Source organism: Cajanus cajan, chromosome 9, assembly GCF_000230855.2.
Source record: "Cajanus cajan strain Asha chromosome 9, NIPB_CcT2T_4, whole genome shotgun sequence".
NCBI lineage: Eukaryota > Viridiplantae > Streptophyta > Magnoliopsida > Fabales > Fabaceae > Cajanus > Cajanus cajan.
Window position 1 is genome coordinate 56,910,471 of NC_138525.1, and position 27,128 is coordinate 56,937,598.

At 34.8% G+C, this 27,128-nt stretch overlaps 2 protein-coding genes across 12 annotated transcripts; both read right to left on the reverse strand.

Moving 5' to 3' along the window:
* LOC145951627 (putative disease resistance protein RGA4) lies at positions 1–11,386 on the reverse strand. 8 transcript variants are annotated; one of them, XM_083063127.1, is made up of 6 exons: positions 8,438–10,767; positions 8,276–8,323; positions 8,025–8,147; positions 2,004–6,319; positions 1,708–1,830; positions 1–335 (listed from the first exon to the last, which is right to left on the reverse strand). In XM_083063127.1, exons 2-4 carry the CDS (start codon positions 8,318–8,320, stop codon positions 5,945–5,947), a joined length of 543 nt encoding a protein of 180 aa, XP_082919253.1. In that variant the 5' UTR covers positions 8,321–8,323; positions 8,438–10,767; the 3' UTR covers positions 1–335; positions 1,708–1,830; positions 2,004–5,944. The 8 variants fall into 8 exon arrangements, with proteins under 8 accessions (XP_082919253.1, XP_082919251.1, XP_082919250.1 ...); XM_083063125.1 differs by lacking the exons at positions 8,025–8,147; positions 8,276–8,323; positions 8,438–10,767 and adding an exon at positions 10,774–11,386 and having other exon boundaries at positions 1,708–1,824; XM_083063124.1 differs by lacking the exons at positions 8,025–8,147; positions 8,276–8,323; positions 8,438–10,767 and adding an exon at positions 10,774–11,386.
* LOC109787864 (uncharacterized) lies at positions 11,158–19,100 on the reverse strand. Of its 4 annotated transcripts, none has more exons than XM_083063118.1 (9): positions 18,687–19,100; positions 18,148–18,609; positions 15,430–15,579; positions 14,832–14,921; positions 13,661–13,702; positions 13,418–13,459; positions 13,000–13,298; positions 11,393–12,549; positions 11,158–11,294 (listed from the first exon to the last, which is right to left on the reverse strand). In XM_083063118.1, exons 1-8 carry the CDS (start codon positions 18,847–18,849, stop codon positions 11,944–11,946), a joined length of 1,854 nt encoding a protein of 617 aa, XP_082919244.1. In that variant the 5' UTR covers positions 18,850–19,100; the 3' UTR covers positions 11,158–11,294; positions 11,393–11,943. The 4 variants fall into 4 exon arrangements, with proteins under 4 accessions (XP_082919244.1, XP_082919242.1, XP_082919245.1 ...); XM_083063116.1 differs by having other exon boundaries at positions 12,868–13,298; positions 18,687–19,099; XM_083063119.1 differs by having other exon boundaries at positions 12,868–13,298; positions 18,148–18,590; positions 18,687–18,810.
* Positions 19,101–27,128: the final 8,028 nt, after the last annotated feature.

The window sequence follows — 27,128 nt, forward strand, 5'->3', positions numbered from 1 at the left end:
TAGACAAATAAATAAAACAATGCAAATTCGAGAAAATACTGCTAATGTTCACACAAGCTGAGTCTACATTCTGTCCACCTATGAATGCAACAAGCAAGCCAAACACTAGTTGTAACGACCTGCCTGACCGTCACACAACAAATTACACAGCATCACACAGAATAAAACATACATATATAATATAAAGTATATACACATATGTCTAGCCTGCAGCTCAAATCAATGTACAAAATACATCAAAATAGCTACAATAAGTAGTCAAAACAACAAAACATCAAATATTCACTCCATTTGCCAGTTGCAGACCTGCCTCAAGATACCAACCCATCCTTGCTCTGCTCTCATACATAGTATGATCATTGCAGTTCAAACCACATGGAAACAACAAGGGTAAGCTAGTGAAAAGAATTAGCATATATATATAGAAATACATAAATTATAAACAACTACAGCTTATCAGCACATCATCTAGTTAGCAAGAATCAGCATATGATACATCACAGCACACACTTCATCACATCATTCAGCAAAGTAACATTAAACAAACAATGCATCGTCACGCATATCAGCTTTGAGATCTCCTACAATAGCTCAGCCTTACGGCCTACAACAACTCAGCATTAAGACCTACAACAGCTCATCCTTACAGCCTATAACAGCTCAGTCTTACGGCCTACAACAGTTCAGCCTTACGACCTACAACAGTTTATATCACCATGCAGCACAACACAATATAACGACATTAACAACATACAACATACAGCACAACTCAACTTTATACAGCAATACAACTTAAACATCATAATTCAGCATGAACAACTCACAACACAACATAATCATCTCTCAACTCACCAACATTCATCAATAATAGCTTAACTAAGCAAATATCAACGTATATTAGCATCTATCAACATGTATCAGCATATAAAGAAAGTACATATTCGCGCCCAGCACACTCATGATTGCGCCCGGTGTGGCCCAACCAGAGAGCTTCAGGGCTCAAACACGCCCGGCGCAATTCCAATTGCGCCTGGCGTGCTAGGAGGCAAAGACTCCAAAGAGCCTCACACGCTCGGCTTGCCAAACCCGCACTCGGCGCAGGGAAGGCAGAGATTTTTCCAAGGTCTCACGCCCGGCGCAATACCAATTGCGCCTGGTGCCACCCCTGGTAGAGACTCCCAAGGAGTCTCCACGCCCGACGAGACGTAATCACGCCCGGTGCCACACCAGTAACCCAAAACATTGAGTCCCTGTCTGATATCACGCCCAATGCGGTTCTTCCACGCCCGGCGTGAGTCACCCAGGAGCCTCCATCCCCAAGCTCGCCCGGAACATCTAGCCTTGCGCCCGGCGTGCTCGACCAATGGAGCCCTTTGATGAACACACGCTCGGCGTCAATAACTATGCCTGGCACACTATCACACAGCAGCCCCTAAACTTCAAAGATTTTCCCCAAAACCTGCAAAATCTACTAGCCCAAGCACATGCAAACCATCCAAAACCCCACATTTTTACCAAACAGCTCAAAAATACCTTTTTTTCAACATGCAACCACCAAAACATGAAAAACCCAAATTTTCACCCATAACCCCGAAACCCCGAAAATGAAGTTTCTTCAACTCAACACTTCAATCATCTAACATCAAGCAACTAATGAGTTTCTAAAACTCATTCTCACACAATCAGCAACAATCTAGCTTCTCTTACCTCGGTGAGAAGATTCCGAGCTCCGGGAAGAGAAAACAATGGAAGAAAAATGGAGAAGGAGAAGGACGAATGGAGAAAAGGAAGTCCGCTCCTCAGCAAGCTTTGAACACCACTAATCTGCACCTTCAACCCAAGGAATAAGAGTGAACAGCAAAGTGAGTAAAGACTTTGGGGGAGAAGAGAGTATGAGAGTGAGAGTAAAAGTGAAGGTAGAGAAATGAGAAGCGGAGAAGAAAAAAATGAGGTCTCACAACCTCCCTAACAACAAGAATTTTCGTCCCCGAAAATAGACTTACTTGGGAATAAGGAAGGATACCGCTCCCTGCACTGCTGCTCCACTTCCCAAGTAGTTTCACCAGTAGCTGCATCCCACAACACCTTCACCAAAGCAATGGACTTGCCCCTTAACTCTTTCAACTTGTAATCAACCACAACTACAAGCGACTTCTCAAAAGTCAGGTTCTCCTTCACACGCACATCATCCAACTCAACCACATGACCGGGATCATGAACATACTTCTTCATCTGGGATACATGAAACACATCGTGTAGGTTTGAGAGAGACGGTGGCAAAGCCAACCGATATGCGACCGGACCCACACGATGGATGATTTGATAGGGACCAACAAACCTAGGTGTCAACTTCTTTGCCTTTAGCGCTTTACCCACACCAGAGGTTGGGGTCACCTTCAGAAACACATGCTCCCCTTCAGCAAACTCCAAAGGCTTTTGCCTTTTATCAGCATAAGATTTTTGCCTACTCTAAGCAGTCTTCATTCTCTCCTAAATCAGCTTCACCTTCTCAATAGTCTGTAGGATCAGCTCCGGTCCCACAACCACTGACTCACCATCTTGATACCAACATAGAGGAGTCCTACATTTCCTATCATACAAGGCTTCAAACGGTGTCATCCCAATACTAGCATGAAATCTATTATTGTAAGTGAACTCTACCAGCGTTAGGACTTCCTCCCAGCTTTCCAAGTGGTCTAACACACAAGCCTCAACAAATCCTCCAAGGACTAGATTGTCCTCTCTGACTGACCATCCATCTGGGGATGATAAGCAGAACTCAACCTCAATTTCGTGCCTAAGGCTTGATGTAAACTCTGCCAAAATCTGGAAGTGAACCTCGGATCTCTGTCTGAAATAATACTGGAAGGCACCCCGTGCAACCGTACTATTTCCCTCACATACAACTGCATCAACTTCTCCAAGGACCACTTGATATTGACAGGCAAGAAATGTGCACACTTGGTCAGCTGATCAACAATCACCCAGATAGCATCACTATTCCTAGCCGACCTAGGCAATCCCACAATGAAATCCATAATAATACTATCACACTTCCATTCCGAAATCTCCATCTGCTGCATCAAACCACTTGACTTCTGATGCTCCACCTTCGCCTTCTGACAGGTCAGACAGGCCACACATATTCAGCAATATCTCTCTTCATACCAGAAAGTCTTCTTGAGGTCTTGGTACATTTTAGTCATACCAGGATGTAGCTAAGTCTACTCTTGTGGTCTTCCTCCATCACAGCTTTCTTCAGCTCAAAATCATAAAGTAGACAAATTCTGCCCTTAAACCTCAAGATCTCATCTCTGCTCAGCTCAAAACCCACTGCTTTCTCGGTACCCAGCAAACCAAGAATGCGCACCAACTCCACATCATGCAACTGCTTCAATCCAACCTGCCTCAAGAACTCAATAGTTATGGTAGTCATTCCACAACTAATGTGATCCTGAGCTAGCTCCACACAGAGATTCAAATCTCTGAATTCCTCCACCAGCTCCAGCTCTTTCACCATCATACTAGACACGTGGATGGATTTCCTACTCAGCGCATCTGTCACAACATTAGCCTTCCCAGGATGATACATCAGTTGAAAGTCATAGTCCTTCAGAAATTTCATCCACCGCCTCTGTCTCATGTTCAGCTCCTTCTGATCAAACAAGTACTTTAGACTCTTGTGATCATTGAAGACGCTGAACCGAATACCATACAGATAATGCCTCCATATCTTCAAGGCAAAAATAACTGCCGCCAACTCCAAGTCATGAGTAGGATAATTCCTCTCATGGTTCTTCAGTTGCCTTGAAGCATATGCCACTACTTTCTTGTTTTGCATCAACACACACCCCAAACCCTGGTGAGAAGCATCGCAGTACATATCAAAGGGCTCACTAGAGTCAGGCAACACCATATAGGAGAAGTAGTCAACCTCCTCTTCAGCTCATCAAAACTCCGCTCACAAGCATCTGTCCAAATGAAAGGCTGATCCTTTATTGTCAACTGGGTTAGAGGCGCTACTATCTTGGAGAATCCTTCAATGAACCTCCTATAATAACCCGCTAGACCCACAAAACTCTAAATATCAGTGACAGTTCTTGGACGCTCCCACTGCAACACCGACTCCACCTTAGCCGGATTAACAACAATCCCTTGAGCTGAAATAACATGGCCCAAGAACTTCACCTCTTTCAATCAGAACTCACACTTAGACAACTTAGCGTACAACTTCTCCGCCTTCAAAATCTCTAACACCAATCGCAAGTGCTCTCCGTGCTCCTCCGGGGTCCTTGAATAAATCAAGATGTCATCAACAAACACCACCACAAATTTATCCAAGAAGGGCTGGAAGATCCTGTTCATGTAATCCATGAACACTATCAAGGCTTTGGTCACACCAAACGGCATCACAACATACTCGTAGTGACCTAGTCCTGAAAGCGGTCTTAGGTATGTCACCCTCCTTCACCCTGATCTGGTGATATCTTAACCTCAAGTCAATCTTTGAAAATACCGATGCTCCCTTCAATTGATCCATTAAGTCATCTATCCGGTGAAGTGGATATTTGTTCTTAATGGTCAATTTGTTCAACTGTCGATAATCAACACACAGTCGACTACCTCCATCCTTCTTTTTTTCTAACAACACGGGAACACCCCACGGAGATACACTCGGCCTCACCAACTACTTTTCCAGCAAGTCTTCCAACTGACTTTTCAGCTCAACCAACTCAGCTAGGGCCATCCTATAAGGAGCCACCGACACTGGCCCCGCACCTGGAACCAAGTCAATGTTGAACTTCATCTCCCTAGTAGGAGGCAATCCAGACACCTCATCAAGAAACACCTCAGCAAAATCTTTCACCACATCTATCTCAGCAATGACCCTCTCGGTCTCCACACTCATAGCAGCAAGCAGAATACAACACTCTGCTCCATCTCTCATCAATGACTCAACTTGACTAGCTGAAATCAACAACTCCTCCTCCACCTGAGAAAAGATCAACCTCCTATTGGCACAATCTATAAGGATGCGATTGAAAGACAACCAATCCATCCCTAAGATTATGTCAATATCCACCAAAGGCAAATAAATCAAGTTCACCTTATATTTTTTCTCATTCACAACAATCGAAAAATCAGCACACAGCTCAGAAACAACTATTGAAACAGAAACGAACGTCAACACTAGCAATCTCAACCCCAAAGCACAAACTGGCACACCCAACATAGCAACACAAACATATGAAATAAAGGAATGAGAAGCTCCATAATCAAAGAGAATCACCACATCCTTACCAGCAGTTTTACCATTCCCCTTCACAAGATCAGAAGAAGTAAAAGCTTCAGCCCTAATCAAGGCGAATACCCTCCCCGCAGCAGCAGGTCTATCACCTCTTAGAGCACCCCTATCCGATCTGTTTCTGGTGGGACAGTTAGTCGACTCATGACCCATCTAATGACACCTGAAACACCGGCTCTCCGTGTGTGGACAATCTCGAACAAAATGGGGTCTTGCACACCTGTAACACTTGAGAGTGGCACCTCCACCATGTTTCCCACCTCGAGCAGTATCAACAGGTTTCCTAATGGCTTCCTCTGACCTCCACCTTTCTTGGACCCAGCTGGTCCCTCAACAGTTTTCATCACACGGTTGCCACCTTCCAACCGCTTAACAACCTTCGCCTTCTCAACCAAGGCCGGAAACTCAGTGATGGCCATAGGCACCACCACCCTCTTCAGCTCTTGTCTCAGACCCTCAGTAAACTTCCTGCATTTCCAAGCCTCAAAAATAGCTTGCGAATAAAAGAGTCAGGTGCTCGAATCTCATCGCATAATCGGAAATTGACATCCCTCCTTGGTGCAACTGCATGAATTCAGCCTCCTTGGCGTGCCTCACACTCTCTAGGAAGTATTTCTCAAGAAATACCCTCTTGAAGCACTACCAGTCAACAGAAACTCCTCTAGCAACCAACATGTGGTGGGTACCCCTCCACCAATGTTCAGCCTCTCCAACCAGCATGTAGACGGCATATGCCAACCTCCTCTCTTGAGAACATTCCAACACAGTGAAGATCTTCTCTAGCTCACAGATCCAGTGGTCAGCTACCTCTAGATTTGCATCACCCTTAAATTGCGGAGGATGACACTTGCGAAACTCAGCAAGATCCCGGCTCTCCTGTGACCCAACTGGCCTTGCTGCACCAGCTGCAGCTCTATCAGTATCCATCCTAGCAAAGTAGGCATTCTGCTGTTGCATAGCCATAGCCATCATCTCCATGGCACGGGCTCTCTGCTCGTTGGTTCTAGTCATTGTCTACAAAAGTAACAGCACCTTTAGTATACAATAACTAAACCAGACAACAAGAAATCAGCACAACAATCAACACAACACAGAGTTCAGCACAACAAAAGCCTAAAGGAACCACCCACAATGAGTGTCTACTAGACTCGAACTGCTCTAATACCATAAAAGTGTAACGACCTATTTGGCCGTCACATAGCAAACCACATAGCACCACACATAATAGAGCATACATATATAATATAAAGTATATACACATATGTCTAGCCTGGGGCTCAAATCAATGTACAAAATTCATCAAAATAGCTACAATAAGTAGCCAAAACAATAAAACATCAAATATTCACTCCATCTACCAGTTGCAGACCTGCCTCAAGACACCAACCTATCCCTGCTCTGCTCTCATACATAATATGATCATTTTGCATTCCAAACCACGTGGAAACAACAAGGGTAAGCTAGTGAAAAGAATCAACATATATATATAAAAATACATAAATTATAAACAACTACAGCTTATCATCACATCATCTAGTTCAGCAAGAATCAACATATGATACATCACAACATACATTTCACATCATTCAGCAAAGAAACATTAAACAAACAATGCGTCGTCACGTATATCAGCTCAGAGATCTCCTACAACAGCTCAGCCTTACGGCCTACAACAGCTCATCCTTACGGCTTACAACAGCTCAACCTTACGGCCTACAACAGTTTATATCAACATGCAGCACAGCACAACATAACGACATTAACAACATACAGCATACAGCATACAGCACAACTCAACTTTATACATCAATACAACTTAAACATCATAATTCAGCATGAACAACTCAGCCCAACATAATCATCTCTCAGCTCACCAACATTCATCAATAACAGCTTAACTCAGCAAACATCAATGTATATCAGCATATATCAGCATGTATCAACATATAAAGAAAGTACATATCCGCGCTCGGTACACTCATGGTTGCGCCCGACGTGGTCCACCAGAGAGCTCTAGGGCTCAAACGTGCCAAGCGTAATTTTAATTGCGCCCGGCGTGCTAGGAGGCAGAGAGTCCAAAGAGCCTCACACGCCCGGCGTGCCAAACCCGCGCTCGACGCAGGGAAGGCAGAGACCTTCCCAAGGTCTCACGTACCAATTGCGCCTAGCGCCACCCCTATCAGAGACTCCCAAGGAGTCTCCACGCCCGACGAGACGTAGTCACGCCCAGCGTCGCACTAGTAACCTAAAACATTGAGTCCTTGTCTGATATCATGCCCAGTGCGGTTCTTCCACGCCCGGCGTGAGTCACCCAGGGGCCTCCATCCCCAAGCTCGCCCGGCGCATCCAGCCTTGCGCCTGGCGTGCTCGACCAATGGAGCCCTCTAATGAACACACGCCCGGTGCCAATAACTACTCCTGGCGCACTATCACACAGCAACCCCCAAACTTCAAAGATTTTCCCCAAAACCTGCAAAATCTACCAGTCCAAGCACATGCAAACCATCCAAAACTCCACATTTTTGCCAAACAGCTCAAAAATACCTTCTTTTTCAACATGCAATCACCAAAACATGAAAAACCCAAATTTTCACCCATAACCCTGAAACCCTGAAAATGAAGTTTCTTCAACTCAGCACTTCAATCATCTAACATCAAGCAACTAATGAGTTTCTAAAACTCATTCTCACACAATCAGCAACAATCTAGCTTCTCTTACCTCGGTGAGAAGATTCCGAACTCCGGGAAGAGAAAACAATGGAAGAAAAATGGAGAAGGAGAAGGATGAACGGAGAAAAGGAATTCCGCTCCTCAGCAAGCTTCGAACACCACTAATTTGCACCTTCAACCCAAGGAGTAAGAGTGAACAACAGAGTGAGTAGAGACTTTGGGGGAGAAGAGAGTATAAGAGTGAGAGTGAAAGTGAAGGTAGAGAAATGAGAAGCGGAGAAGAAAAAAATGGGGTCTCACACTAGTCACATTCACATAGTCGAAGAGACAAGACTCGAGTACCATATGCTGCAAATACATAAAAGAGATTGTTAGAAGGTGTCACTGCTTGAAGAGAAATGCAAACAAATGCCATAAGCAATAGAAAAAAAAAGGGGGGGAGAGAGGGAGGAGAGAAACTACCTGAGGTTGACAAAAGATTGGTTCATCCTCATACTATTGCAACAAAATTACTTGTGGAATGTGTGCTATCTTGTTCCAGTCCTCTCCTGTTCCCTTTTTGCATCTTTTCTCCAAATCTGGGCAGAATTCAATTTTGAGAACCTCAAGAGATGTGACTTGTCTAACACCTTCTGGCAAGGATGTGAATCTTCCACAGTAAGCAATCTCCAAATAACGAAGAGACAACAGACCTGACCAGCCTTCTTGCTCCGGTAAAGACATAAGATCACCACACCATTTGATTTCTAAACGCTCCATAGCATTTAGTTTGAGGAGTTCATCTGACAATACCTTCAGTTTCGGGAAATCATACAATATCATAGTTTTAAGACACGCCAGGTTTCTAAGCATTCCCTCTAGCAAAGATGATAGATCTTCACCTCCAGAAAGGTTTCTAAGCATTCCCTCTAGCAAAGATGATAGATCTTTCCACCACTTTCAACAAGTGTTTTAAGTTTGGTAACCCTCAAACATTGAGTTACTCCAAAGATGGGAAACACTCTTCCACACCGTGGCAAGATTCATCATCATCCATGTATTGCACATCATCCATAGAAAATATTTCAAGCCTTTTGAGAAGGGTAGTTTACCAAGTTGTGGAAGTTGCTGACACATTTTGCAATCAAAAAGTTCAAGAGTAACTAAACTTTTGAGCTTTTGAATCCAACTCGGCAAGCGTGATCCTTCATAATCATATATTCTCAATGTCTTAAGATTTGGGGGAGACTGAAGTGCTTCAAGTACTTCCTCAACATTCATTGTAGCATTTGACTTAGGTTCACCACAGCTGTCCCATGACAAGGATAACTCATGTAATTTTGTTTTACCCATCAAATTGGCCCCTTCTGCTTCAGATAAACTGCCAACATATTTTAGGCCTTCAATGCATAGTTTTCCTCCCAGGTTTAGGCCCCTTAACTCTTCCAATTTGTGCCCCTTCTTTGAACTAACAATGAATAAACTTAATGTTCTTAGACAAGATAATTTGTGCATGTTTGGGCACATGCGAGATAATGAAGGACATTCACTGATGACAAAATGCCTAAGATTCTGTAAGCGAGTCAAGTACTTTGGTAGACACATAAGTTTACGACAGGATGTCAATTTCAATGTTTCCAACTTTTTCAGGCTATAAATTGAGTCAGGGAGGCTTTTTATTTGAAAACCATAAAGCTCCAAATACCTCAAACAAATTAAGTTCCTGAGTGATGATAACTCTAAATAACTTGTTCTTAAAACCCGAAGATAACAGTTTGTTAGAAAACAACCAGAGGTTGTGTTATGAAATGCAAACTCAAACTGATATAATGTTTGCAAGTTTTCAGCTCTTTGTAAGGTTCCCTTACTGAATAATAACAAATCAGAACCAAAACTAACATGGAGTGTCGTTGCTGACAAAGAAGTCTTGTTATAATTATCCAAAATCACACAGTCTCCGCTCTTAGTGGACTCAACAAACTCTTGGACAGGACCAAGCATCTTGAAAGATATGTCCCCTGAATAATCATCTGTCTTGACATCTGTGAAGAATAATTTGTGGTACAATTCATTCCATATTATGTCGCCAACTTGTTCAACCTCCAAGTTCCCGTCGGATGAAATAAACCCATTTGCCATCCATAGATGAATCAAATCATCCTTCATAATTTCTGTATTTGGGGAAATATGGCACAGAAAGTAAAACAAAGCCTTGAGCATAGGGTTAAATTGGAATATCTCAAGCTCAAAGAAGTCAAAGCAGAATTACCAAGCTCAGGTTCAGAATGCCATGACCAATTATGTACAACTCTAAGCCATTCATGTTCCTTATTCATTGAGCGCATTAGAACTCCCAATGCTTGTGCAGCAAGAGGCAATCCCTCACACTTTTTTACTATTTCTTTGCCTATTCGTTTAAGAACTTCAGGCTCTTGTTCGCCAGGTCTAAATGCATATTGTTTGAAAACTGACCAACAGTGGTCCTCTGATAGAGGAGTCAAGTGATGAGGTCCGAATGTTCCCATGACTTGCGCAACCTCCTTAAAGAGAGTAGTTACCAAAATGCAAGAACCTTTTGATCCTCGAGTCAACATAGATTTCAACTCGTTCAGTTCACCATATACGAGGTGAAGATCATCTAAAACAAGCAAGTACCTTTTCCATTGCAAAAGGTCTCGCACTTTTCTTTCCACTACATCTAAATCGTAGTGATCATACTTTTCTTGTGCAACAGAATCTATAATGGAACACAGAATCTTCTTGACAGAGAAATTGGCAGAAAAAGAAATCCAAATTCTTACATCAAAATGGGTACTTACCCGTTGATGATTGTATACCAATTGAGCAAGTGTTGTTTTTCCAATCCCAGACATGCCAACAATGGGATAGATGGAAAGGATGTGAGAGGCATGTGTTTGTGCTTGGCTACAAAGAAACTCCACAATCTTGCCATAATCATGATTCCGGCCATATATGTGGGCCTGGGCTTGGACCCCATCAACTGGGCTTGCCTGACAAATCAGATGAGAAACGGTGCTTCTAATTCTAGCGACATGACAAATCAGATGATTTCGTATCCTGTTCAAAGTCTGGCGAAGCATACGGCGAAGATTGATCTCGAAAGGGGTGGAAGAGGATAAGGGTCCAAGTAGAAGAGTGAGGTCTTCTACTAGTCGCTTTAGACTATGCTGGAATTCTAGGAACTGGGGTTCTACCTCTTTCATATCCTTACGGGCGTTTTCCACGATCTTATCCACAGCCCGCACTAGCTTCTCGCCCCCTACCCTCATTCTAGAAACAGAAAAGCTTCCAACTTCATCGTCAACCATAGACGCAAAATCTGCACATGCATCTTCAAATATCACCGTTTCCATTCTCTCAAATCAAATGCACCTATCACCTATGAAATTAGTAAAAACATCTAGTCTTTATCTTTACCTTCGAATCTAGGGTTTTCAATTTAAAACTAACAAAGAGGGGACATCGTACGGTTCTCTCTTTCACTCTATTCTTCGCCAAATCTACCGTCTTTCATCAATAATACGTTAAACTTGTCCACGTAACCAACATTTCTCTCCTAAATGTAAAATATGTTTATTATTTATCCATGTGCTTGCAAAAATGGCAACATCCCAAATTTTCAATCAACTTTTTTTTAAAAGACATTATTTCCATAGTGTTTTAAAGTTAAATTAAATATTATTTTAACATAAATAAAATCAAATTTGGACTACTGGATCCAGCTCACGTTCCAAAATATTTTTAATTATAGAGACTAAAACACAATATTTATAAAAATATATAGACTAAAAACACTTATTTAAGTCTACTTTTTTTAAAACATTAGAATAAAATATTTCAAAGTTTTGATTCTAATGACTTACATTAGTGTCTTGTCTTTGAATTTCAAAGTAGTATGATTGATCTATAACCTTTTAAAGTAAAGGCAAATTTCTTTTTACATTAGCTACTAGTACACTTGTATAAGCTTAGATTTTCTTGATATTTAGTATCTCTGATCTGAAGGTAGAATTAAAAATCTCAAGCAGGAGATGTAGTTGGATAGGTAGAAATATGGCCACAGACAAACTTGCAATGGAGATGACAAATCTCACTATCTTGAAATGCCCTGAATCCCGCAGCATCAAAGAAAAGGCAGAGCAAAATGCAACCATCATAGCAAGGATTGAACATATGAGTGTGAAAAGTCCAAACATCAACTTTAGTGGCAGGGATTTACTAAAATCCCTTTCAGCATAACGAGATGTGAGAATTCCAATAAAATTCATGACAGCAGTGGAGGAAGCAAAAAGTGAGATAGCATCAGACACCATGTAAGTTGTGAACATTCTTTTGTGTAAAAAGATAGGAATGCCAGTAGTTTGGTCGTTTCCTCCAGGAAGAGTGAATGCTGCTGCAAACACAATGGTTATGATAAGAGTCCCCACTATTGTGAAGGATGTTGCTGTCTCCTTAGCCCATTTTTCTGCATCCTTCAATAGCTCCTCGTGTTTTTTAGTAAATACTTCTTTAGGCTTCATGCCATCTCCATTTACAGCTTGTTGAAACTTTGGATGCAAAATTCTTTTCACCGCCTGCAACAATTGTATCAAATATGTATATGAAATATAAAAAAATGGTTGCTATTGTGGATTAAAGTTGTTTGAAACATCAATGATGATATTAATTATACATTATTCACGGTAATCTCTAAAATTATGAATTACATAAAATTCAAGACAATGATAGCATAGGTTAGTAGCACACTAGCCCTAGTAGCTAATAATGTAAAGGAGAAAACTAAAGTGTAGCATGTAAGTGATTTGCGAGGTGTTTTCTTATCATAATTGAAATTTTACTTTAGCAATCCACTTATATGATATGAAGAAAAAAAAATTAAAAAAAACAATAACCTTAAACCATTGAAGTTCTCTTTGCATTTGCAAAGCTGGACCAGATTTGCGATCAAGCTCGGCTATAGGCACTGATGTCCCTATCAAATGCAACATATTGTTACCAAATATATCTGTGCGAGAAATGATCACCTTTCCTTGTCCTTTCAAACCTTTTATGAGGTTGAAAATTTTTTCACGACGATACAAAATGGCATATGAAAATATTCCTCTTTGATTTTCATCAATAACCCAATAAAGATCAGGATTAGCCTGAGTCAACTTGATTATGAACTCAGCAATTCCACTTTTGGATGCTTCCAATAGGGACTCATAAACTGACGCCTCTTTCAGCTTTGCTTCATCAAAACCCATGATTCCTTTAGCCATGTTATCAAGGATCTTAACTGCACGATAGTGAGTCATTCTTTTCTTGTATGTCTTTCTTATCCCTGCAAAAGAAAAATGATGAAATAAATTCAATGATAAGAAAATAAAACTACTACATGTAAAATGTATATACTAATCCGGAGTAATAAACCATATAGAACTAATAATATACACTCCGTACCAGGAAGATTAAGAAGTTTGGTAATCACACAAAAGAAGAGACCTGAAAAGGGATTTGACAATGTGTAAGTGCAACAATCGAATTGATCATGTAAATCTTGCAATACAATTAGAATGATGTTAGCAATGCAAAACAACTTCAAAATGAATATCATATTCCTGGGTGTGAATGTAATCAAGGCATGTATATACTTTCCAATATATATAATAAAACCATATAGAACTAATAATATACACTTCGTACCAGGAAGATTAAGAAGTTTGGTAATCACACAAAAGAAGAGACCTGAAAAGGGATTTGACAATGTGTAAGTGCAACAATCAAAATGATCATGTAAATCCTGCAGTACAATTAGAATGATGTTAGCAATGCAAAACAACTTCAAAATGAATATCATATTCTTGGATGTGAATGTATGCAAGCCATGTATATACTTTCCATTATATATATATATATATATATATATATATATATATATATATATATATATATATATATATATATAATTATTTTCATTCAATTTATTGTAAGAATTTATTAATCTTCTACACTGTAACCAATTAATTAATAGATTATTTCATTTTAAGATTTGTTAACAATAATCAATACTCACCTTTTCTTTACATTAAGTCAAAACTCTTAATTTATTATTAAAAATATTATCCTATGAATTTTTTGTAACATCTTAAAAGAAAAAGTGTTGATTAAAGATGCCCAATACTTCGTAGGAAATTTTGGTATTCAGCAAGGGAAAGACTTTATTATTGGCTGAAGGCCCAATACTTCGTAGGAAATTTGTTTGTGCTATGAAGCTTAGGAAATTTGTTTGTGCTATGAAGCTTATAATTTTGGTATTCAGCAAAGAAAAGACTTTATTATTCAGCAAAGGAAAAGACTTTATTATTCAGCAAGGGAAAGACTTTAGTTGTTATTGTTATTGTTATTATTCAATGGAAAGGCTTTTAGAATGAAGACATGATATGCGCAAGAAAACTCAAGGTCATTATTCATTCAATGTTAAATAATGGTCCTAAATTATTTAGAAAATTTTAATTAGGTTCCTAATTTGCAGAAATTTGTAATTGGTCTCTAGACTAGAAAAGTAAGTCCTGGAATTAGTTTTTATAGCTTGAAACAGTAATAAAATAATGATTTATGACAGTTTTAAAATCTTATGAACTTGACTAAAAAAATTAAATAATCAAGGACCCAATTAAAAACTATTTTTTAGTTTAAGAACCTGCTTAAAATTTTCAAATGCTATATAACATTTAGTTTTTATATTACTAAATTTAGTAAAATAACATATCTAAACCTATTTTATAAACAACCAATTTAGTTTTAACACTTACTTTTAAAACCTTTCAAACAAAGCACTAACTTTAAAAAAAATGACTAGTTAGTTTGAACACACCTGGTTTAGTATTCCCTCTTTCCTCTTCGTCGTTCATATGCATTCTAGTGTTAATCGAATCAACTTCCTCCACATAGGTTTCAGGTATGGCTACAACAAATATTTATGAAATCATATAAATCATATTTGCATAAGAAAATTGAGTTAATAATAAATATGAAAAGGACATACATGTTTAGAAGAAAAAAAAATGTAAAAACAGTTGTGGCTTAATTAAACCACAACCAAAACGTTAAAAGACAATATTGAGTCTTCATCACACTTACCACCTATGAATTATTTTTTACTAACTGATAAAAGTGCACTCATGACTACGTGTTAAAATAGAATTTAAGTTGAATTTAAAAGTATATATAATTCTATACTCTAATCTTTTGCACAACTCAATGTAAGATTATAATAAATTTTGATTCTAAGCCTATTTCAATCATAATTAATATAATTAAAATTGAAACTACAATTTTGAACTATAACTTCATTACTTAAAAAGCTGCTTTATTCTGTTTTAATAATTATAAAAGATTGTCTAAATAAGGATATTTGCGAAGAGAATATATACCAGAAAGGGGAAAAAAACGTGGAGAGGAGGGTGACTTACCATTGTAAAGCCATTGTAGCCAGAAATTAGGTGGATTTACACTGGGAAATGCAGATGGTTGCTGAGCCAATGCAAATAAAGGACTAACACCATCAAATTTCATGGTGAGGGGTATTCTTGGATTATTTTTCAGCAGCTTCCATGCAACATCTGATTAATCGTGAAAATGAATAAATATGTTTTTAGTAATGTAAAATGAATAAATTTTGATTTTAATTTCTGAAAAAAAAATCTTCATTTTTTATTTCTCTAAAATTTAGAAGTATTATTTTTAATTCCTACTATTATATGATCATTTTTAATTACTTATTTGTTTATTTAAGTTATTACTTCCATGCATGTTTTGACTTTTGATTAACATGTTTTGGTATTTCCTATGAGTTGGACCAATAGGATGTGGTCATCTATCCACCCTTGTCACATCAATTATAGAAGATAATTTTTTAAATATTTCTTTCAACTATTATATATATATATATATATATATATATATATATATATATATATATATATTACATAAGGATAAAAAATTATTCCGAGTTATTTACTTACAAGTCAGGTTGTGATTTTTTTCACGAGTTATTGGATTATTTTTTTTCACGAGTCATCTTCAACCATTCTCCTATAACGCAGAAACCTTTCTTAAAAAAAAAACTAAAACAAGAGTCAACGATCTTGAGTAATGGTGTGTTTATGCTAGAACTTCTTCACTATTTTCAATGATTTGAAAGGACTCAAAGATTCATTACAACTCAAACATCCCCTCACATCTTCACTAATTGTAAAAACCCTAAAAATAAGATGTTCATTTTTTTTCTTTGTGCCCCATTTTGAACCCATTTTGATTCGTCCAAATTATTTTTTCTTCTTTTTTTCATACTAAATTCTTGGTTTTCATCTTTATTATGTTTGAATTGAAGAAATACATGACTTTGGGATTATTTTGTGTCTGTTACCATTACAAATGGGACCAAATGGGGTTCTAAATCATCTAGGCTTCCATGTTTATGTAAAGCAAGAAGAATCTCTTTTGGCCTCATTTGTAATGGTAATTGATACAAAAGAATCCCAAAGTTATGTACTTCCTTGATTCCAATATAATAAACATGGAAACCAAGAATTTAGTATGAAAATAAGAAGGAAAAATTATTTGAGTGAATCAAGATGGGGTTCAAAATGGAATACAAAGTAAGAAGAATGAACTCACCTATTTTTTTGGATTTCAACAATAAGTGAATCTGTGTGTCGTAGTGAATCTTTGCCTTTTCCGAATCGATGAAGATAGTGAAGAAGTTCTAGCAAGAGCACACATTGTTGCTCAAAGTTGTCGAATCATGTCCAAGTTTCTTCAATAAAGGTTTCTTTATTAGAGAAAAAAAAATGCTGATTAAAGGAGAAGGTTAAAGATAACCCATGAAAAAAAATGACCTAATAACCCATAAAAAAATCTTGACCCAACTTGTAAGTAAATAATATGTGATAAAAAAAAAGTTACCCTTATGAATTATAATATAAATGTGTGTGTGTATATATATATATAGAGAGAGAGAGAGGGAGAGAGAATAAAGTTAATAAGAGAGAGAAAATATTTTATTTTATTTTAAAATTAAATTAAATTAAATTATTATAATATCATTTATACAAATTAATCAAATAAAAAAAATGAGTGATTTTCTTGTCCTAAAATTTTAGTATAGATTGTTAACATACTCCAACTAAAAAATAGGTGGGAATATATTAACATTCCCCATATATATATATATATATATATATATAAATTTGCACATAAACACCTAAAAGTTAAGAGTAATATTTAAAAACATTCCTCTCTATAATTGATGTGATAAAAGTGGACAACTATCCACATCTTATTGGTCAAACTCAGAGAAAATACTAAAACATGTTAATCAAAATATGCATGAAAGTAATAACTATTTATTAAAAGGTTACATAATTAGTTTAGTTGTTATCTATAACTATCGGGGGTAGTATATAATTAGAGTTAATCACCTATACACTGTTAGTATAAATTTTTTTTACACTAACAACTAATTATATCTTTTAATTGTGCTATGTCACTGTAAACACATTTACTTTTAACAGTGACATGACACAATTAAAATATATAATTGGTTGTCAGTGTAAAAAAACTTTACGCTGGCAGTGTATAAATGATTAACTCATATAATTATGTAACACCTTTAAAAAAACTTACATATCATTAAAATAAAGATTATTTACATTGTTAGGGATTAAAATAATAACTTTAAATTTTAGAGAGATAAAAATTAATAAAAAATATTTATTAGAAACTAAAATTAAAACTTATTCTTTTTATATAGACTAAAATAATATTTAAGTGACAAAATAATCATCTATAAAAAAAAAAATCAATGTTAAAACATATATGTTGTTTATGGAAATGAAATAATCGAGTGAGATAAGCGTGTTTAATTCATTTTTGAAACATATAATTGGACTTGATGTAATAACTAGATATAATTCATTTTTGAAGTTTGGTAAATTTTTTTTTTAATCTTATATTTATAAAACGGCCATTTTATATTTATTATATTATGTCATATTATATTATATGTATAAAACGCCTAATTTAATAACCCTAAATCAAATTAAGCCTAATATGAAGCACTTGCCCATTCAGACTTTGATTGGAAATGCACATATTTAGCAGTTTAGATTTTTGTGTTAAGTTGTTACCAAATATCTGACTAGTGATGCATCTGGTAAGAAGTAAAGCAGTGGTGTAGCCGCTGTCCTCGTTGAACACCTTCACAGGAGTTTCACTAAACAAATACTTGGCCATATTTTTGTTGCCTTTAACAGCAGCAAGCACAACCGGTATCAACCCCTCGTTAGTCTTGATTGTTAACAAGTCTTTGTTCCTATCAACCATGCATTTGGCCACAGAAATAGTGTCACTCAACTCTGCAGCAAGAGCCAGCGCCGTATACCCTCTTGTATCGCGTTCCAACAGAAGCCGTTTTGGCACTTTGTTTACCAACTTTTCCACCATATCCTCTTGTCCAGTGAGAACTGCAACGTGAACAACCGTCTTCCCCAATTTTGAAGCCTCATACATTGCTTTCCGATTGTTGTTCACGAATGTGCTTGCAGTATCCCAATCGCCTCTTTGTACACCTCTATGAAGTAAAGGCAATCCTGAAATTTAATTTTTCAAAAATATTGAAATGTAATTGAGACTAAATTGAGAAAGAGAGAGAGAGATTTAAAATTACCTTGCTCTATGTCAGCAGTAGCTCCAAGTCTAGACTTGTACAAGGAGGCCAAGGTATTCCAGGCACTTTTGGCCGTTGTGGTTTCTTTGATCTGAGAGAAAGTTTCGGATCCGCAAGACATCTGAATAATGTGCAAAGCCTTGGCGTTTTGTTCTTCTTCCATTGTTCGGAGGAATAATCGGGTGCTGTTCCAGCATCTTCAATAACGCTACTCCACAGATCTTGGCTCACCAGATAGTTCTTCGCCATAATGCTCCAATCCTCATAGTTGTCAGGGGTAAGGGTTTCCGAAACCATTCCATTCCACGAACCACACTTTGCCATAACCGATTCAGTAAGGGGAACACAGACCTTGCTGCAACAGAGTCAACTCATTAAAAGATACCAAATGGATAGGACCAACCTTCTTCAGTAGGCCCAACCCGAATAAAGAAAGGCTCATTATTACTCCTCTCACCAATTCCACATATATAGAGATACACTATTCTTACAAAGTAGAACATTTCTTTAAATAAATAAATAAATATATATATATATATATATATATATATATATATAATAACATTTGTTTAAATATAAAATACACATATAATAATAGCTAAGGCCTTAGTTGGAATTGTGCGTGAGAATTTGCTCTCTTTGGTTCAGAATGAATTTGTTACCATTTCTGAAATCAAGCGTAAGGCTAAAGAGCTAAAATAAATAACAAAACGACCTATTAAAGGTTTGGCTACAGCAACTCAAAATGCAGTATGTGTGTTAGTAGATGAGATCCTCATGCTTCGATATATACACCTCTTTTTTATTTTATTTATAACTACACCTCTTTTTTAAAAAAATAATTAAATTTTTAAAATATTTTTAATCTTTTAATTTTACATCTATAACATTTAATTTAGGTTTTCTTTTACCTATCTTTCTTCTTCTTTTTTTTTTATTTAAATTTTACATGTATTCCCTTACTTTTCATTTTCCCACCTATTTTGTTAAGTAGTTTTAATTCTTATAGTTTTACATTACTCTCTTCCCCTCCTCTTTCAATTTTCTTACTATTATCTCCTTTCTCTCCGCCTTTAATTTTCACACATGCAAAACATAGAATTATTTTTCAATAATATTATAGGTGTGTGGTTTTCTCGACAATATTGATTGTATTTTTTTTACATATTGTTCTGGAAAGTACTTTTCAGAATTATGTAAAAAAACATAATAAGAAGATCTTTCTATAACACTAATTTTACTATCTCGCACAGTACTTTGGAATAGTGAAAGTATTTTTTTCATAACACTAAACTTAATATTAAGGTTTTTGGAGGAGTAAAAGGAGAGAAAGTGTTGGAAGAAAAAAATATGTGTCTAATTCGATAGAAACCATCGAAAAAGTCACATATACCTATAATGTTGTCACGTATGAGTTCTACAGTCTGGATACATATGAAAAAGTGAAAGAAGTGAGAGAAGAATAGAATAATGTAACCTACCTACTAAAATAGGTGAAAATTTGAAAGAAGATGAGATAGTGCATGTGAAAATTAAAAGAGAAAAATAAAAGTGTATGAAAAAAAATTGAAAGTTAGAGGTATAAAATTAAAAAAAATATAAATATTTTATAATTTTTAAAAAATAAAAGAAGTGTACTATAAAATAAAATAAAATAAAATAATAAAATAATAATAAATAAATAAATGAAAAACAGGTGTATATATCATCGGCCTATTGAGTTGGCCCCTTAACCATTCTTCTACCATGTTTCTGTTCTACTTTGTGCCCTTTACTGACCATATTGGGCTTTGGGATTGGTCCATTATGAATGCATTATGCAATTTTTTTTGGTTACCAAAATAAAATAACTCTTGATAAATGAAAAAGGATACTCAAATAATAACTAAGCCACCTCCTATTACATTGATCATTAGAAAGAGTAGTGTCTCTAACATGGTGACCTTGACTACTTCCACCAAGTATTGGCAATAACAAACACAACCCTTTATAGATCATTGACATAACATATATTTAGTGATAATCATCTTCCTAACTAGATTATAGAAGAAGTTGGTACCCATGTACCATTGTTCAGTAAAAGTAGACAAGAAGTTATTGTCCATTATGCAATAACATGCCTATAGATGGGGTGTCATCCCAAATGTTTGCACTATGGTCGCCACTTGCTTGTTTTTCAATGGCAAGTTTGTGACTTTCCATCCATGAGTCAACACCTGTAACTTATAATCATGTATAAATATAAGCATATCTTTGATATGAATTCAAAATGTATTTTTTTATGCCTAAAAACATGCTTATAATTTTTATATTTTAAACCATAAATATATGATAACATGGTTCGTAAAATACATATAGGTTTTATGCGAGGGTGTCAATGACTCTAACTACTTAAGTTATAAAAGAAACTTTTGTTAACAAGATCTTTTTCTATGATATATTGTATAAAGTTTCTCATTCATTAATTAGAAATTTTATTTTGTTGATAATTTTGTTATATTTGAATTTATAACAATGTTGAATGAACAAAATTAATTAATTAATTTAACTAAAGTAGAGTTAGTCATCACATTCAACATTTGGTAGGGGAAATGAATTAAAGAAAATTATGTTACTCGTCTTTTGATATTGACCTTCTTTTTGAAGAATAAAAATGGCATATTTTTATAATATTTTTTGATAATTTATCTTCTTTTTTTATCATATTTTTTTATTATGTTAATCGTCATATTTTATACCTTTCTTTCTTTTCTTAGTATCTCTTTTCTAGTTATGAGAAAAATTATATTAGGATTAGAGTTTCTCGCGTATATATGTCGATCGTAATAATTTATTATAAGTTTGATTTGGTATCATTTAGCTAGAACTACCTTGTAAATAACTTCTATAATGATCATATTGAATATTTAATTAATAGAATAATTATAATATTTTATTCATTGTTTCTTGATATGTTAGGAATTTTTTTTAAATAGTTATTATTTTTAGAGATTTTAAAAAAATAAAATAATTTATATTTTGTGTATGTATAGCAATGATAACAAAATTCAAATTTAAGTTTATATAAAATACTCAAGAATTGCTCTCTGAGTTGACTCTAGTAAGCAATTTATATTTATTTGTAATCATAAAATTCACTTCTTTAAAAAAAACTAATTTTATTAAAAAAAATTATCCCAAATACGTTTTTATTTTAATCATATTTTAAATTATTTCAAACTTCTAATTATTAAAAAAAATAAAATAAAATAAAAACTAAACAAACATGTTATTACCAAATATATCCTTTGGATAAATAATAACCTTTTATTGACTTTTCAAGCCATTTATAAGAGTGAAATCTTTTTCTCGACAATACAAATTAAGTATCATATGAAAATTTTCCTCTTTAATTTTTATCAATAAGCCAAAAAGATCAGAATTAACCTAGTTAACTTGATTATGAACTAAGTAATTCAACTTTTGGATACTATTGATAAAGACTCATAAACTGAGACTTGTTTCAACTTTGCTTCGTCAAAGCCCATAATTCCTTTAGTCTTGCTATCAAGAATCTTAATTACATGATAGTGAGTCATTGTTTTCTTATATATATCTTTTTTATCCCTCCAAACAAAATAAAAAAGAAAATAGATGCAATAATAAGAAAATAAAATACTATTATTTTGTATATTCTAAATTAGATAATAAACCATATAAAACTAATATTCTTTCCATTCCAAAAAGATTAAATAAAAAGTGTTAACAGTCAATTTTTTCTGAACATGTAAAAAACAACATTAAAAAAATGAGAATTTTTTTTAGAGAGAAAAAACATTTAATAGAAAAATCATTTAATATTTTGATGACTTTTAAGATGATTATTGTAAAAATCAACAAATTTATCATATATGATAATTTATATATGATAATTTATGATTAGATAATGGTATAAATCTATTTTACTCTGTCAGTTCATAGAATTTTTATTTCTTTTTAATAAAAGCTATTTTTTATTATAAAAATTCATGTATATAACCATTTATAAATCATTAATAGTAAAAATATAAAATTAATAATCTACATTTTTTCTTTTGGTCAGGGTTAATTATGATATGTCCCTAGACACATTAAAAATTCAAAAGTAAGAAAATCTCATACGAAAAGAAATGGTTTTTTTTAGAGAAACAAATAAATGATTTGTTATGTTAAAAAATAAAATCATTTAATAATTACCTTTATAAAATAATTTAATTATTTAACAATATATATTCAATATTTTAACACCACGTAATAGAACATAATTATTATACTAAACTTCCAACCAAATAATCCTATTATTAACTTTATTATTATTATTATTATGATAATATACTTTATTTTTTTACTAAAAAATTTATTACTTCTTTATTCATTAAATATGTCATAATTTAATTTACAAATATAGGTTATTTTTTAATTTTAATTTTAATTTTTAATCCTTTTGATTTTGTATATTTACATTATGTGTTGGTAGAAGAGGATCCAAATTAAAAAGAATGAGAGTAATTATCACACAAAATTTTTATTTATTTTTTACTTAAACATATTTAATAAAAAATAGGTGTTGTTCTCATAAAATACTTTTGTTTTAAATGAACGTAAAAATTTAGAAAAGATACAAAAGAAAATAAATAATAATTATATTATCTTTATCTTAAAAATTTATACTATTTTGTTCCTCTAAAATTAAATAAATCACTAAAAATTACAACATCACACTTAAATATATTATCAAACAGAGAAAAAAATGAACAATTGTCACTCTACTTATGAGGAAATTTTAATTTCTAAAAAATAGGTATATTAAATTTTTATCACAAAAATATACTTTTTTAAAAATTATTATATTTTAATAAAAAATTATAAAATATTTTATTGCCCCCACTTAACAATTTTTCTGGATCCGTCACTGCTCTCACATTGCCTGTTTGACTAACTCAACAACAGAGAACTAGCACCAATCGAAAATGTTCTCATAACCTGCAAAATGAGTTAATATATATTATTCATCATGTAATTTTAAGATCCCGCACACAACCTCTTACAAATAAATTGGGAGTGCAGATTCTGCTATTACCTTCAAATTTGAGATAAGAGGAAGTATGTAATTAATTGAAGCAACCTCATATTCACCCTCACACGTGAGATGATCACTTTGAAATAACTTCAACGTGGGGCTTCCCAGAGTGAACGATTGACGGTAAAAGCAAGTGATCTGTGGCAAGTCACGAAGATTCAACTTCTCTAAACAGGAGAAAATAGAAGAATCAAGCAATAAAATAACTTTAATATCACAAAAATATGACAATAATGACAGCAATTTATCCAAACATACTCAATACCACTTGAGCCAGGATGAAGAGATGAAAAAGGGAGAGTTGTGGCTTGCGTTCCTGACTCTAAGAAAGATGAAGAGGCAAGAGTTGCTGGCCTGCTACCGTGTGAGGTGAACTTCCTGACTAAAAATGAGGCTAGAATTTCTAATTTTGGTTTATATATGTATATAAGGGTAGTTTTGTAATTACATTATTAAGCGGGGGTGGGGACGGGGGCGAGTATGGGTGCGGGGCGGGTATTAACATCCCCACCGCCGCCCTCGTCCCCGATTTTGCCAAGCGGGGGAAAACTCGAACCCGAACCCGAACCCGGTCAACACGGGTTTTCCTTGTTCAAGTCGGGGCGGGATCAGACGGGTACCCACGGGGCCGGGTTAGAATGTCACGCCTAATAAGAGTCCCCACTATTGTGAAGGATGTTGTTGTCTCCTTAGCCCATTTTTTTTTTTGCATCCTTCAATAGATCCTCGTGTTTCTTAGTAAATACTTCTTTAGGCTTCATGCCATCTCCATTTACAGCTTGTTCAAACTTTGGATGCAAAATTCTTTTCACCGCCTGCAACAACTATATCAAATATGTATATGAAATAAAAGAAATGGTTGCTATTGTTGATTAAAGTTGTTTGAAACACCAATGATGATATTAATTATACATTATTCACGGTAATCTCTAAAATTATGAATTACATAAAATTCAAGACAATGATAGGATAGGTTAGTAGCAAACTAGCCCTAGTAGCTAATAATGTAATGGAGAAAATTCAAGACAATGCTTCTATGTAAGTGATTTGTGATGTGACACCCTCTACCCCGCATATCATAATACAAATAATAAAATTTAAATAATACAGTCTTTCATTTTATTTTTAATATACCAAACATGTTCAGATAGAGAGCACCACATTCATAACTTAAACAAATAACATAATCACAAAAGAGATAATGATAAGATTTTCAAAATAATTTAACAGAAACAATGTACTAATCTAACCCTATCTACGCCCTGATGTCACATGTCCTATCAGAGCAAATCCCAACATAGAAACATAAGCTTCATCACCAACATCCTTAGCCTCATTCTGATAATCACCTGTAAGACAGTCAAGGAAAAACAACACAAGAAAAGGGAGTGAGAAACATCTCACTCTAGCTCACAATGTAGGAATATACACCGGATAACCAAACACAAACAAAACATATATAACACAGATAAATTAGTAATAATATCACATCTCACTCATTCAAGACATAAAAATATCAATTTATCATATAACATTAAAATGCACATGGATGGACACAGACTACATTTTAACATGCATGTGGCGCCAGTAAAACATCACATGGCATATTGCTGCTAGCAATACACGAAGAGTAGTCTAGGAGTACATGCCGCGTCACACCCTCTGTGCACTCTCACTAGAAAGACATACTACTAGAGTCTCGTCGAGATAGTTAAGCCGCACAAGATACATCCCATGCACACAATGAGCGAGACTGAGACTTCCAAATCGAGTTATCCCCAAGGACTAATCCCCAAAACTTTTACACTAGGGGGCATTTTCTGGCGGTGTATTCCATATCGTACCCTTAAAAACATTTACGCACATGATGCATGTCAATCAAGACTCTATGCATTCTCATATCACATTATTATTATCACATCTCATCATGACATTTCATCCTCATATTCCATCATCATATTTCATCATCATATTCACATTATCACATTATCACATTATATTCACAATTCTCACATAGTACTTTAATCCATATTAAAACTCATCTATTTGCGAAATTAAACACATATTTACACTCTCCAAACATTAAGGAACACAACAAAGCAATCAGAAGGCAAAACAGAAAATATTCATATTTTGTCCGTTTTTTCATAGAGTTTCCCGTAGGAACCCACATAGCACTCTAATTCATATAAAAACATATTCATTTTCAAAATTAACCACATACTCATGCATCACATACAACAAGGAACACAACAAAGCAATCAGAAGGCAAAACAGAAAAATTCATATTTTGCCCGTTTTCTCATAAGATTTCTCGTAGGGACCCACAGAAATATCAAATCATATAATTACAATTTTAAAATTGAAATTAATCATTCATTCAAGCAATTTATACAATTAATTACATATAAGAGGAATAATAGATGAAACAGATACAATTAGGGAAAACTCCTCATACATGAGCATACAACAAACACAGGATTGGAGCTTAAACACACTACCCAACATACATTCCCACACCCAGAGTAAGGTTTCTCACTCTCCCGTTACCTGGATGAGAGAAGATGAATGGTCTTGGTGTGGTCTAAGATCATTCCTGAATACTCTTCCTTAGAGCTCTTTGTTTCTCCTCTTTTTTTTTCTAACCCTTCAGAACGCAAATGAGGCAGATAGGTTAACGCTACCTGACTTCTTTCTTAAAATTAATCTATTAGACTGGGTCAACCCAACCCATTTTCCTTCTCTTTTAACCCACTTCTCTTTTTTCTCAAAATAATTAAATAAAATAAATACATGTATATTATAAAATATTTTTCCTATATAATAATAATATATTTCTGACCTAAAATATAATAATATAATTTCAATAACAAAATATTATATAAAATCAACCTTCTCTTAAAACATATAAATATTTATTTAAAACGCTAATAAAAATACTTTTATAATACGTACAAAATAATTGTTCAAAACAATAATTATTTAAAACGTACAAAATAATATTCTTCTATAATTATTAAAATAATTATGACCAAATACCATATAATAATAATAATAATAATAATAATAATGATAATAATAATAATAACCTTTTTGAAAATTGGAGTGTTACAATACTTTTCCCTTTTAAGAAATTCGTCCTCAAATTTCTGAAATGAAGATGTTCGACTATGACTCCTTCATTAAACTCAAGATTCTTCCTAAAATTCCTAGGCAAACCCACAACAAAGTCTAGATTCATTATCTCACCTCCAAACAGGGACATCTAAAGGCTACAAAAGTCCTAAAAGGCTTCTGATGTTCTGTCAAAGACTTATACTGTACTAAACATGAGTACACAAACT